Source organism: Eufriesea mexicana, unplaced genomic scaffold (genome assembly GCF_001483705.2).
Source record: "Eufriesea mexicana isolate 0111107269 unplaced genomic scaffold, ASM148370v2 scaffold994, whole genome shotgun sequence".
NCBI classification, from domain to species: domain Eukaryota; kingdom Metazoa; phylum Arthropoda; class Insecta; order Hymenoptera; family Apidae; genus Eufriesea; species Eufriesea mexicana.
In genome coordinates this window covers 204,983-219,330 of record NW_016909129.1, presented here as the reverse complement: position 1 = coordinate 219,330, position 14,348 = coordinate 204,983, and the positions used below count along the sequence as shown (strand labels likewise).

Genomic DNA, 14,348 nt, shown 5'->3' with positions numbered 1-14,348 from the left:
AGAACTTATACGTAGGTGGAAAAAATAAAATAAAGAGAAGAATCTATATGTTCGAATTATACGTTCCGTGTGCGAGAGAAAAGGAGAACGAATCAGGGGTATATGCAATCGATAATATCCACGGACAAAAATACTCTTCAGCAGCTTATAGACTTTCAGCGTACGTCGCGGCATGACCGGACGTTCCAATCTGCCGGAAAAGATTTTCATGCATACGTACTTATTCTTTCCTAAAAAATATTTATATTGCACGGTATAATCGTTGCCTGCGTTTCGAAATGTTTCGCCGATCTTGCAGCAAGCTCATTGATAAACAGTGCAAATATTTGCCTGCCTCCATCGCCTCAAATAAAGAGACAAATCCGAACTTGATCGCGATGCAAAAAGTTCCATTTGTATTACGGCCATGAGACTATTTATATCGCGGTTTGCGCGGAAAGCAGACCGATAGGGAAAGCTGATCGAAAAAAGAATTTCGATTCGAGGAAAAGCGAATTCTAGTGATTAGAATAGACGAATGGGTGGACTGCCGGATGAAGAAATTCGGATTTATTAACTGGATTCGGCATGCATGGAATCCCTCGACGCCCTCGCAATTTTTCCTAACAGAAACAAACTGTTCCTTTTTTTCCTCTCTCGACTGGAGAGGAATATTTAACCTCGATATCAAATGTCTGGTGCGTTGAGTCAGGCTCCGAATCCAAGGTCTCGTAACGAACGAAGGTCTTAGTCCCTTTTCATTCGACTAATACTCCATGGCAAACATTTTCGTCCCAAACAAATCGATAGATTCGCGACTCTACGATTGCATAATCTCAAAGCAGAGAGAGCAGTGTTCTTCCCGTTGAACAATTTTCAATAATACCGAAACTGGCCTCGACGAAGAACCACGTTCTTGCACATTCGAGAGTGAAAATGGCGTCGACGGATTTTTCAATTTCACCTTTCGAGGCATTCGTGGATCTATCGTGGGACGAAAATGAACGGAAACTCGAAATAAAAATCGAATAAAAATACTGCCGAGGAAGGAATCGAAAAGCTAACGTGAATTCTTCGCGGCGATCAAAGATTACGATCTATGCAAAAACGGGAGCGCTCGATAAGATACAATATCAGTATTGACGCACGTACTTATCTCGGAGACAGTTTTCATCTTTAGCGAAGACATAATCGCACAATTTCTTCTCGATCCGTTTCAGATTTGACGTACAAACGTATAGATATGTATTCGTCGATCATTATCACTGACGCACATTGCATTGGTTAACTACTCACGATTCTACGGCGTGGCTCACGATTCAGATAACCGTCGCAATTTGGTTTCTTGCTCTTCGCGCGATTAGCCCTTTTATCGATCGGATCGAACCCTCCTTCGATCCAAAAACCGATTGGTCTTTAGTATATTTTTGCGTCGAGACACAACGTGTCTTTTAAATGACAATCGACAAGAGGAGTAGAGGAAAGGATTATCGCGAAGGAAACTAGCACCGAAATGTCAGGAGAATTTCCACCTGCCTCCTACCGACTTCCGGCAGGAATTTCCATGTTTCTCAGGGTAGTTGGCGTCTCATTGACACGGCAAGCTTTTCTCAGCCTCTCGAGGAATGTTGGCTGCGGCTGGTAAGTTGACTTTAACAAGCGAAAATAGGGAGTCAATCGAGGAGCAAATGTTCTCGAAAGAGCCGAGATAAAGAGGCAGAAAAGGAGGATGCGAGAGGAGAAAGAAAAGAACGGGGAGATACGTGTGGAAGGACACAGAGAAGTAAGTTTCGCTCTACGTGGCGATGGTTAACCACCGCGCTCTCTGCGCGGTATGGCATACCGCGACAAAATTAGCGACCAACCGAAATAATTTACCACCAGACTCCCCGAAGAGTTGTATGGTCTTCGTTTCGCGGTGACCCTGAAATCCGACATAGTTTGCTCGCGTTCCTGGCACATCCGCGCCCGTTATCACCCGGACGCTTCTTCGCGCGCGTAATTTCGCGCAAATCGCAGATCCCTCGTTCGAAATACACGCATAAAATGTTGGTCTGGTAAACGATCGGAAATCGTGCGGCATCGCGAGCATCGGCTAATAAACGGGTCGCTCGTGTTATCGCTGAGAACTTGCAATTTAAAAATTTATTACCGCTAATACGGAAACAACGGCTACAGTAGTTTCAAGTTGGTGCGAGTGATAAACATCGACGCGTCGGGGAAGAGCGTGAATTTATTCGATAGGTAGCTTCAATTGCTCGTAAAATCTTTGTTTCTTCGAGCATCTTTTTTCCCCACTCTTTCTCTTTCCCCGATATATCTGAACACTCGACCATCCTTTTGTCTTTCGGTTATACGTGCAAAGTGCAAGCTTATTACGCAGAAGATATACATCGAAATTCAGAGAGAAGTACGAACGTCATTACGAATGATTCATCTGTTAGTTAAATAAGCGGCCAATATCCGCTTCTGAGAATCATCGATTCGAATAGTCGTCATTTTTCTTCGGGTAGGTCTGTCATTTCAAAAAGGTTTTTCCGTCCGACCGGTTTCCCCCGAGTACAATCCAATTTTCTATCGTAAATTGCTTTCTCCTTCGCTGGCTTTTGCTTCGACGCAGCGTTAACGAATAGAATCGCGAAGAAAAACAATTACAGACAATTATTAATTGCCCGTGCACGAATGCTCTACGATGCTTTATGAAATCATTTAACGACAATGAAGAGCAATCGGTTTAAAAATAGATGAACGGAGTTAAAAACGAAATGTATAGAAATAGAAATAAAGGCCAGTTTTACGAGTCACCACGTCGATCGATTACGTCGATTCGTAGTTTCTATGCAAAAATTCGATACCTCCCTAACCCGGAAATGTCGGTGTTCTTTCGCATTTAGCTATTTGATCAAAATATCAATTATAGTCACCCATCCCTTCGAGGTTCGATCGATGACACGGATATTTTCGAGCAAAATTGAATCGAGTGCTTGTGAAATATATGAAAGAAGAAGGTAGACAAAAAGGGAAAGGTGGGGTGGCATGAAATAAAATTTGTCGGTTGCATCCCCCTTCTCCGGTGAAGCGGTAACCTGCAGTTGAGGTTGTAGCGCGGCAATAGAGGCCGGACAGATCAGTCTGCGCGAGTCTTTCGAGTAGTGAACGTCGTGTTCGTCGCCATCTCGGATGCGTTCGCTTGTTCCACGCACTGAAACGACCATTTTCTTACGGATCTTTTGTTCGTCCTCGCACCGTTCATTGTTCAACCAAGGAAACTCGTGAAACCGTCGCTACTGAACCTTGCTTCGATCGAGAAGAATCGAGAAGAACCACTGATACAGCGGAAACTTTCGAGCACAGATGGTCAGAGGTAAGCGGTCGCATTTCTTCCTTTCTTATTTCTAAACGAAATTTCCTACTGTCCTCGGATACCGCTCTGACGTGAAATAAGAGCTTCGTTACTCGGCTGTTTCGTCCGATCGAAATTCCCGTTCGTTTGAAATTTATTTGAAAAAACAAACGGCGAAGGGAACGAGGTCTGCCATTCGAAACTGGCACTCGCAGCCATGCTTCGAATACTAACGTATTTCGCGCGTACATTTAAAACGAGGATTCCAGCATGCAATTAGAGGGAAGTGCTTTTGACAGGCCGTTATGAAAATGTTCAGCTTGAAATCGACACAGGAATCTCGAGTAGAAACGTTACAACTGGCTCTAAACGGCATTGACGTTTATCCGGTATAATAATACAAGAGGATACTTTCCTCTCTGTCGGCTCGTGACTTTCTTACCTTCTTTGTTTCTCTTCGTTTAGCACGCAGAAGTGGTCACGGTTCGTGGATATTTCGTGTACAGGTCGCATTGTCTAAGGTCGCGAAGCACTCCTCGCTCGAGCTCGATCCTCTTTCCAGTGTAGTTACGAAGGTCGATTCTTAGCTTTCTACCGAATAAAGAGTGTTCCCTCTACATTGCTCCTAGAATCGTGTATTTAGCCATTTCTTAGCCGTCCTCTTTTATATATACATAATCGAACATGTGCAGGGTTAGACGAGTATCCCCAAGTTGTTCCTTCCTCGTCTACCTCCTCCATCGCGATTTACACCCTCTGTGCGGAACTGTGTAGCGTCGTTGATGAAATCTGTCTCCAAGGTGATTACGCGTTAGGATCTCGATGCTGGAATAGCAGATACTTGATTCACGTGGTGCTTAATTCGTCATTTTATCAACGGTACAGCCGCAAGCTTTGCTCTATGGGGCTAAGATTCCAATCTCGCCGGATTCGCGTTCGTGATTCTATTTTAGAAAGATCCGCGGGTATATAGAGAACGTATTCTCTATACATCACCGATCATTTTGGCGGATTCGCACGATTCGTCGATAATTGCGATCTGTTGGAAAGCAGATATAGGAAACGTAGCTTTTTTCGCCACTCGCGCTCTCCGGTATCTCGTGCAATCGTTAAATGTCGCTATTAGTAGCAAGGGCGAAATGTATTCAAGAAAGTATAATTGAAATTCGCGTGGTTCGTGACGTAGGATGTGACGTGAGGAACGTGCACGTGTAAATGCACCGGATTTGGTCCGCTTCCATCAGATAAATTTGCATACACAAGATAGTGTCGTCCATACACGAGACAGTTGGCTATTATGGCAAATAATATTTTTGTCCAAGCTGTAACTTCCGTTTATTTCGTACATTTCTAAAAGGAAAAAATGCTCTCTGGGATTTTCCCGCTTACCTTATAATAGCTAACCTGATACAGTGGTAGTACGCCAATCGATTCTCGTTAAATAAAGCGAAGCAATGTAATTTACATAAGAAAATCACTGGAAATCGCGTAGTCACCTTTATAAATGATAAACGAAGATGATGGCTTGTCAATGTTAATGCCAGAAGAGATATTTTCGAGCTACTTTCTATCACGAGGAAAAGCGAGTGCGTTTCCGTCAAAGAATTGTTACTTTTTGCGAAAAATGAAGAGCGGAGCTCTCGGAATACGAATTAAGTGACCACCGTTACATTTTCTGTAACATTAGAGGCGAAATTATCATTCGTTGACAATTCCCAGAGATTTATGAGACAAGCGTTGTCTTATGTCATATCGAGCATGAACAGTGGTACTTTCCGATATGTATACTCGTTGTCTTGAAATAAATGAGGCTTCTTTCACGCATCGTGTCCTTGCCAGAGACGCGTGCCATGGTATAACACGATTACAAATCTCTGGACAATTGAGTCAGTGTAATAATCTTCGCTCGATTGCCAAAATGCTCATAAATCATCTACCGATCTTAACATCTTCGCTTCGAACGGACGAGAACTTTACCGTCTGGCAAACTGAATGGAACACAGTGTACAGCGTTAAAATTAAATAGTATTCGATAATATTCTTAGCTCAACATAGAAGCTCGATGCAATCATCGAATGATAGGAATTTGAATCGAACTCCTCGCGATTCGATGAGAGAAACGATCCTTAAAAAATATTCAACGTCATTACAAATTGCGTTATCCATGAAACTATCGCAGATCTTTATCCGATTACGCGTTCGATTGATGGAATTGAACGTATAAAAGACTTTCCATCGGAATTAACGAATTTACGTCATAGACATATAGAACTTTTTGTTTCAGGATCGTTGCCTGATATCGCAGTGACGATGGCATCGGGAAGAGAAATTTACGGTGCATTTAGGTAAGCGGTGATAAATTTTTGTCAAAAATATTTTCTTTCATATAATATATTACCAAATTGAGTAGGTTTGAGCGAATGTCGCGTGCTGAAAAGCAGAAAAAATTACATAATGAAAGTGAAAAAAGGCAGCCCAGTCAATGTTAGTCCCTGATCGCAACGTATCTAGGAATAGATTCGGTTATCCTGACTAAATCATACACGCATTTCCAAACGCGCAATCGAAAGCCTGTTATTTCCAGACTTTTCGTGGGAGTAAAATTCCGATACGACCTTTCCATAGTCGTTTTACCAAAATAATCAACGCGAGTAGTCGATGGCGTCGAACAGTGTGGCCATCATGATCATCTGACTGATCATACGAAACGTATTTCATCGTTTCAGTTATTTCATCTTCGCATCAGATTTGTAAATTGATAACGATGTTTGAACACTAAGAACATTGTCGTATTTCTTTTAAAACTGTTAACATCGTAGCCGGCATTCAGCCAGCATTGTAGACCATCACGCAAATGAGAAGATTCTCTGCTTTATCTCTTCCTCTTTTATTTCTCTTCTAAATTCAATGCTTTTCGGACATAATTCGACCGGGAGCTTTCTTTTCTAAGAAAAAATTCCGCATATATAGCGTCCTTTTCAAATATCATCGAAATATTTTTGATATTCTAATACGGTATTTTACGTAAAATCAATTCGTTATCCATAGCCTAGACTACGTGCTTCAGTACCAATGACGTAACATTGACGCAAGCGACAATTGTTGCCACTAGAATGCTGCAGGGCAGAACGTCGATAGTTTAGACCAACTACGAAAATCACATTCCCCTTAGCGGCCAAACTTGCTATACTTTTAAAACCGAAATTCGAAATATAGAATAGACTTCTTAACTATTGTTACCCTTGCTTATTATTAACCACGATGAACGGTCAACGTTATCGACATTAAATTTATTCAAAAATATATCACGTTTGAGTTAAAATTTAAATTCATTTCTTAATCGTTATTATGCCTCGTTCTTTCTTTATCATTTTCATTTGGCACGGATCGTGTCATTTTTGTCAAAATAAAATCAGTTACGCGGGTAGCCAGAGAAACGTAGTAATAAATAAGAATCGTGGAGTTACGAAGTGTGAGAAATGTCATTTTGTGCCAACGTTTCCTTTAATTTACAGTTTGATCGTGGACGACGTCGATTCTCATACGATATCGAGCGAGAACTCGGATCTAGATGGATTATCGAACGAAACCAGTTCTCAGAATTCATCATCTCAAACTCCGTTGGACAGTCCAGGTGGACCTAGAGAAAAAATTAAGCAGATGCAAGTGGAAGCCGAAACTAGAAGAGGGGAATTCGCGAGGCTACTCGAAGAACATGCTCAAGTAGTCAGAAAGTTAAAGATGATGGAGGCCGAGGAGCAACTCTCGGCAACCGGAAACGTAGTAGGAGCTACGCACGCGTGATTCCATCGTTAATCGCGTAAAACCATTGTAGGATTGGGACCACCGCGCCTTTGCGATGCGCGCCGATTCTTTAAGTGAAACAGCAAATTGGAAATTTTCCGAAAAGTGTTGTGCGGATTTAAAAATACTTTTGTGCGATATTGATAATACTATGGTTCAACGCAAAATAGAACAGTGAGAAATGTAAGAGGAAACTATTTTTTAAATCGTCATATTTCTATAATCTAAAAACGATTAATTTCTATCAAATGAAATTTGTTAAGATTATTTTTGAACATCTGCGGTACAAAACAAAAACGATGAAACAATTTGTAAATTAGAATTCTTAATCGGTGATTGCTAAATCTTAGAGAATCTAATTAAAATTTGATCACCATGATGAAAATCGTCATGCGATTGATAATTCTTCGATGAACAAAAGAACAAATTTCTAACATCTTCTTATAATTTGATGCGAAACGCTGTAACGCGTTCGCGTTTGTCCCTACTTGTTAAATATATCTGATATTTGCAAACAGCAGAAATATAAAAGTAAAAATGATCGCGCAAAACTCGACTATGTTATTCGCTGCTCCAAAGAAAGTTGGGAAAAAGGTTCAAAATTAATTAATTCGAGAAAATAATCTCGGTTTGCGTTTATCACGAAGTCTGAGAAACTTCTTTTTTAAGACAATAATGAAAAGCACTCGACATACGTTCTCTAAACTTTGAAACAACAGGATTAATGTATCCGATGTACATAAGCAGTAAGAATGGCTGGCCTAAACGTGTAGTACAAACTTTCGAAAAACAAAGAACAAGATACATACATATAGTACTAATCAGAATAGTGAGAAACTTTGATTTTAGCACTGTTTTCAATACACTATCGTTTATAGGATATTTTCATTTCCAAGGGAAACTACGTTGTAATCGTAACTATATAGTATATCTCGATGAAGTACAAGCTTCTACATTTTATAGCATTGTATATTTGAGTGTTCCATACGTATAAGTAAATAATTTTATATATATCGTAAACATATGTACGTACATACGATAGCATAGGATATTAAGCCTGCCGTGGTACACGTAAACTTTCTGTAAATAGATTTCTTTTTTAATACGATGCATCGTCTAAGGTGTTCATTTATAAGAAGCCTTATAATATAATTACACAGTAAAAGCAAAAATTATTATCGAGAATTTTATTTTGCCGTATATTATACAATATTAAATGTCGCGATAAATACGAACAAACCACGAGTACGATCTTTCTTGTTTCTACGTGCACATTGCGTCAGGTTTTTATTCATATAAATTAGGTCTTATTAGGCATTTAAAGAAATATGCATATATACATATGTAAAGAAGTATATAAATAGAAATATTTGAGATATATATTGAGCTTGCTATTGCTAAAAAAAATCCTTCAACATATTAGATAGATCATATAACACAAAGAAAATTAATCTTATTGTCTTTTTTACTGTCTAAAACACATTTAATAATTTTTTTAAGGTTAGTTTTCGTACCAAATGTATACTTATCCAGCTCAATAATTAAAAAATATAATGATATTTTGAATTCATATAAAAAAATACAGAGTAAATACGTAACTGCTTTTGTTGTCATATTAGTTTATAACAATAACATTTGTAGTATATTCTTAAAAAATAAATGTTACACGTTGAAGGTACTGCTAAGCTAATTATACCAACTTCATATGTTGCAAGCAGGTATATTGTGTAAAATTAGAAGATAAGTATTGTAAATTGTATTTAGATGTAATTAGAATTATAAGTACTGTATATTGAAAAAAAAATATATACTTTATTGAATTGGATATATACAGATTTTTTATCACAGAAATTATTTTTGATTTCTTATATGATATTCCTTTTAATTGCAATAATAATAATTAGAGATAAGATTGTTTCAAATTAGTAATCTCAATTCAATATGTCAAATTTTTATACAATAATACATATAAGAAAGATTTTAAATGTTAGTAGTACAAATTTTACATGCATGTACAATAAGTTATCAATGGTAATAAAAATGAATATGACGAGATAAAGAGGAAAAAACAAAATATATATATACACGCGCGAGGGCACGCGCATGCGCGCGTACAAATATGTAAAGTAACAAATAAAATTACATAAAATAGAGATGTTTCTTTCAGTTGTAGTCTTAAAATTATACGAAGAGCTTCTTTAATGCTTGCATTTTATCTAGATGCTTGGAGAATTCTGTTTCGCATTGTTAATAACATCACTACCTGATTTAACTGAACATTATGATCTATTAAACATCTTATTAAATCTGCTTGTTTTTCAAGCAACTCTTCTACATTATATCCCCTCTGATAGTAACCTACTTCACTGCCACCTGCAAATGAATTTTGAGTAAAAGAAGAACGCCATTCTTCTCTAGCTACATCGGCTGGTGGATGTAATCGATTAAATTTTGAAACTTTTCCTGTAAGATAAAAAATAGTTATTATTTTTTAAGTTTCATACATTATAGATCCTTCAATATTTTTGTGTACTTACTAATATAATTTATATAAACTGGTGTAATGATCATAAGTTCCAATGTAGTTAAGAGAAATATGTAATTCAAAGGATTAAACCATTCTGATGTACGACAATATTCTTCATAATTAACTTTATGATTGTGGTGCAAAATTACAGCCAATAACAAATAACACGTTATCCATAAGGATGTTATGAAAAGGGGTGTTCTTATATGTTGATATGTTGATCGATAAAACTCTAAGTAACCATAAATACGTATCTTACGATGCTTTGCTTTTACTAAATGATCTGTTAACATGACTATTAGCCAATAAGCACAATGAAGGTACAAATATATAAAATATGTGTCACATTTATTTTTTTCTTCAGGCCACAGTGATATAAATATAATTCCTGTAATTTCTAAACATACCTAAAATTTAAAATAAGCAACTTGAGTTTGTATGACAAATGTTTAATCAATTCCCTAAATAATTCAAAGAAATTAACACTTACGCCAAATATAAGAGAAACAGACACAATTGGTATAGTATTTAATGTTTGGAAATGTTCTTCTTCTTGTGAGGTTAATACAGGTTGAAGATACTCTTCATCGTCCATATTATAAGAGGAATCAAAAAATACAGCTCCCTAATAAATATTACTCATAAACAACAACTTTCCCAATGAATTTTTAAAACAATGTATATGAGACTCATGTGTACAAATTCATAATATAATTATGTTGTTAATACAACATAAATTATATAGCCCAGAGTAAATAGTAATAGCTCATAAAGGTTATGTTTACTCTTATATCAAGGCTAATAAAGATTGTATACAATAGAACAATAATTCAATGAGTTTCGTTATTTTTGTTATACTCACACTACCTGATGTATTTAAAGTTCTGACAAGACTGACCATTTCAGCATAAAAATATGGGACAAAATAAGAAAACTACTCCTCTTGTCATTAGGATTAAATCATCATTTAATATGTTATATTATATTAAAACACATAGCAAGGTTTCCGAATAGGCACACCCGGAATTTTTTAATTTATAGAATGACGTATGTTAGAAAATGTTTAGACTTCAGGTACCATTTAACTCACGTACAACGAATCATAGCAGTAACACGTGACATAAAATCAAAATGTCTACGACAAAAGTTATATAAAATTTGTATACAAAATTTGGGGTAACAATTTCAAATAAATTAATTGGAAAAAAAAAACAAATTTATATTATCTAATATAATAACAACTATATATACAAAATATACTTAGTATGTATTTAATAATTATTTAGTTTATTCTCAGATACTATAATAAGAACAAGTATACATTATTAAAAAAAAAATTAAACATGAGTTTATAAAAGTAAGGCATGATAAAACAGTCGCCAATAGTCCAGGAATACCAAATTTCTGTATGCATACTGACATTAATCAGAGGATGCTGAACAAATATACACAGGAAGCGTCGAACTTTATTTTAAAAACACGGATTAAATCTTTATATATAGTATTATTCCATTAAATGTCATATACAATTGCGTTCAAACATAGATCGTTTGTTGATACCGCTTTAAAAAGATTTTTATAGGACGAAAAAAATTTAAACATTTATATCTATTTCATAACAATCCACATAGTTTGTAGCAATAACCGAGAAAGATAAATTTGGGATCAATGTTCAAATTTCTAAAATAAAATATGCTCATACTGCTCACATTCCCAGAAGAAAAAAAAAATGAAGAAAAGAAAAGAAAAGACATACGATGGAGAACACAACCTAAATGAAAATTTGTACACAATAATTTTTATCATAGTTGAAACTCATCAAAATTTCTTGTGAATTTATTTACACAAAATTAGCAAGTATGTTTGGACGACAAATTTTTTTGGAACCTGTAGATAACCAACGCAATCACGGACATAATGAATTTATTCGTCAATTTTCCGCAAATCAAAGAAATGGAATACCATTCGCGGAAGTATTAAATGTGCCATCTTTAAGGAATGACGGACTAATGCTAGATTTAAATTTCATTCTTGTCGAAGACAACGATCATGGGCAACCAAATAATCTTTATTTTCGAACGTTAGTACATACAAAAAATTTAGCCTAGTAAATTAAATGAATTGTTATGGAGAAATGTACAATAAAATATTAACTATACATTAGCAACCGTGGAAATATACCTAATCGATATTTGTTGGAATATATAAGGCAAATGGAAGAAAGATACCTAATTATGGAAAAGGAATTGACAAGAGCAAAAATGTTGATTCCCATAATAACTCGTAACACTAATGTTGTACATCAATCGGTATTTTAATTAACGATATTTTAATAACTGTTTAATGTTCATATTTTGCACGTATTGCTATTTATATCTAACTTCACTATGTTATAGTCACAAACGGATGTAAATTGGAAACAATGTTCTCTTACGAAATATGGACATTTTCTTGGAACTTCCTCGAAAAATCAGTACAAAAAGAATCAAGATCAGATGAACGTTTCGTCAAAAAAGAAATATTATACTACGAAAAGAAATAAAGATTCGGTTGACAAATTCTTAACTGATTCAAATTGGATTAAACATAGAAATTTATCACAGGTATTTGCCCGGAAGTCAACAAGTATCGATAAAAATAGCGTGAAAATAACTTGTCCGAAATTCTAATACATTTTCTTAGAATTTACAGAATGATATTTATCCTATGAAAGAGCCCGATAGCAACGAATTTCGATCTGAATCAAAAACATTAACTAATAATTCAACCGCAGTTTGTTCGATACACAATATTGCTATGATCCTTTCACAAAATTCAACCCAATTGACCAATTTGTCGAGTCATGAACAAACTAATTTTAAAGTAATATGCGATCAAAGTGCAAGATAAAATTTGGTAATTCGAAATATATTTGAATATAGGTTGATATCTTTAACATATTTCTAGGCAAACAGTGATATTCATAAAGATGTGGATAAATGTGATCTTCGTGACTCACAAATTATTTTTGGTAATTCAACAAGGCAATTAGGTTCTTTTGAAACACAAAAGGTATCAAACTTATATAATAAAGTCTTTGACTGCTAGTTAAACGTAATAATAAAAAAAGGGATAATAATAATAAAATTTATATTATTTCACGAACGGTTCACAACTATTATAATTATCGGCGATGAAAAGACATCGATGGAAGTATGCCAAAGCATCGACAAGAAATACGAACCGGAAACACCGTGCTGTACCGACTTCGATGTTAAACATGAAGATTATGCGCAGACTAAACTTGCTGTAAATACCCCAGATTTTCGACCAATAACGAGATCAAAGTTTAATAACGATATTTCCGGTCAGGCTACATCTCATAATCCAAATTTAACTAAATACAATACAAATTTCGACGAAAAGTGTATGTTGAAAAGAATTAAGTTCTTTGAAAATGCAAATCGAAAAGATAATTGCGACGTTGGTCGAACATCTCAAAGTAACCGTAATTGTTGGACGAATTACGCGAAGTTACCTTATGAAAGAACACGTTGTACAAATGATTCATCAAGGCAGTTTACGCGCATCGTTAAGAAGCAAAAGAAAGAAACATACAAGAAAATTCCAACTCCGCGTAGCAACGTACACACAGCTTACACTCCCATGGTTCAATCCTCTAGCTGGAATCCTATTTTAGATCCCAATGGCTTTACCATACAGTTATTGAGGTATGCGGATAGATAATAGGATAATGACTAAAATTTCTGCCATCTTCATGTTTCGATTTCTTTTCGGCAGGCTTGCAGTATTACTTTACGCTCCCATACTGATGCCGGCATTAAATTCATTAATTGCGCAGCAAAGTACTCAAACGACAATTCCAATTCCAATCCCTTGTACCGAAGGATCTAACGATTTGCTAACGCAAATTTTTACAATTTTGACTAGTCAGCAATGTGTTCCAAATTTACCGTATGTACCAAATTCTAGAATGGACGAAAACCCTCGACAATCTCAAGAATCGAATCCACATAATTTATCGTCGTATTCGAATTCGCTTCCTAAGGTTTAATAATTATTTCCCGCCTGTAAACGATACCTATAAATAATGCATGACATCATAATGAAATTTTTGGAAATTTATTTAGGACCTTTCGAAGCAACTTCGAAATGATACTTGTAATGTGAAATCATTCGAGAAAAAGCAGTTTGAAAAGAATTCAATTGCTGTGAATACTTCTTTAGAAATATGTAGTTGTAAGAACGTGAAACCATCATCTTCACAGTATAGTAGAAATACCTTACGTGATCAGATAGAAGAGGATGAAAACTTGATATATACATGGATAGACAAAGAATCAAAATTATCAGAAACTGAAGTACTAGAAAAAACAATGCTGCAGTGCGAACGGGGAAAGGAGAATATTTTAGAAAAAGAAGACAAAAATTCCGAGTTCTCTTACGATTTGTCAACTCAAGCAGACACTGACGATTGGAACCAGGTTGTAATTAACGATATTTGGGGTTTGTAATTAAATAGAAAAATTCACGACATTTGAATAAAATTGCGAATCTTATTGAAATACTTAAAAGCGTTTAATAAATTGCGAGCGAAAAATAATCTCATATACGATACGTAATGACTTAAGGACGCTTGCGCGTGTTTCTAACACGTGGCGAAGGAACGAGCTTTTCTACGAACGTTTGTTCAGA

At 35.8% G+C, this 14,348-nt stretch overlaps 3 protein-coding genes across 3 annotated transcripts; 2 read left to right on the top strand and 1 right to left on the bottom strand.

The window, feature by feature from the left end:
• The first annotated feature begins 3,056 nt into the window (after nt 1-3,056).
• On the top strand, nt 3,057-8,421 carry LOC108547317 (uncharacterized). Its single transcript, XM_017899778.1, has 3 exons — nt 3,057-3,343; nt 5,607-5,667; nt 6,838-8,421. The coding sequence occupies exons 1-3, from the start codon at nt 3,334-3,336 to the stop codon at nt 7,124-7,126; spliced, it is 360 nt and encodes a 119-aa protein (XP_017755267.1). The 5' UTR covers nt 3,057-3,333; the 3' UTR covers nt 7,127-8,421.
• A 603-nt stretch (nt 8,422-9,024) lies between these two features.
• On the bottom strand, nt 9,025-10,721 carry LOC108547332 (transmembrane protein 192). The gene is made up of 4 exons (XM_017899804.1): nt 10,516-10,721; nt 10,144-10,278; nt 9,664-10,060; nt 9,025-9,589 (listed from the first exon to the last, which is right to left on the bottom strand). The coding sequence occupies exons 1-4, from the start codon at nt 10,552-10,554 to the stop codon at nt 9,339-9,341; spliced, it is 822 nt and encodes a 273-aa protein (XP_017755293.1). The 5' UTR covers nt 10,555-10,721; the 3' UTR covers nt 9,025-9,338.
• A 791-nt stretch (nt 10,722-11,512) lies between these two features.
• LOC108547292 (uncharacterized) lies at nt 11,513-14,167 on the top strand. The gene is made up of 9 exons (XM_017899741.1): nt 11,513-11,733; nt 11,818-11,962; nt 12,050-12,256; nt 12,336-12,515; nt 12,600-12,704; nt 12,834-13,063; nt 13,136-13,363; nt 13,434-13,701; nt 13,784-14,167. The coding sequence occupies exons 1-9, from the start codon at nt 11,513-11,515 to the stop codon at nt 14,165-14,167; spliced, it is 1,968 nt and encodes a 655-aa protein (XP_017755230.1).
• The last annotated feature ends 181 nt before the right edge of the window (nt 14,168-14,348 follow it).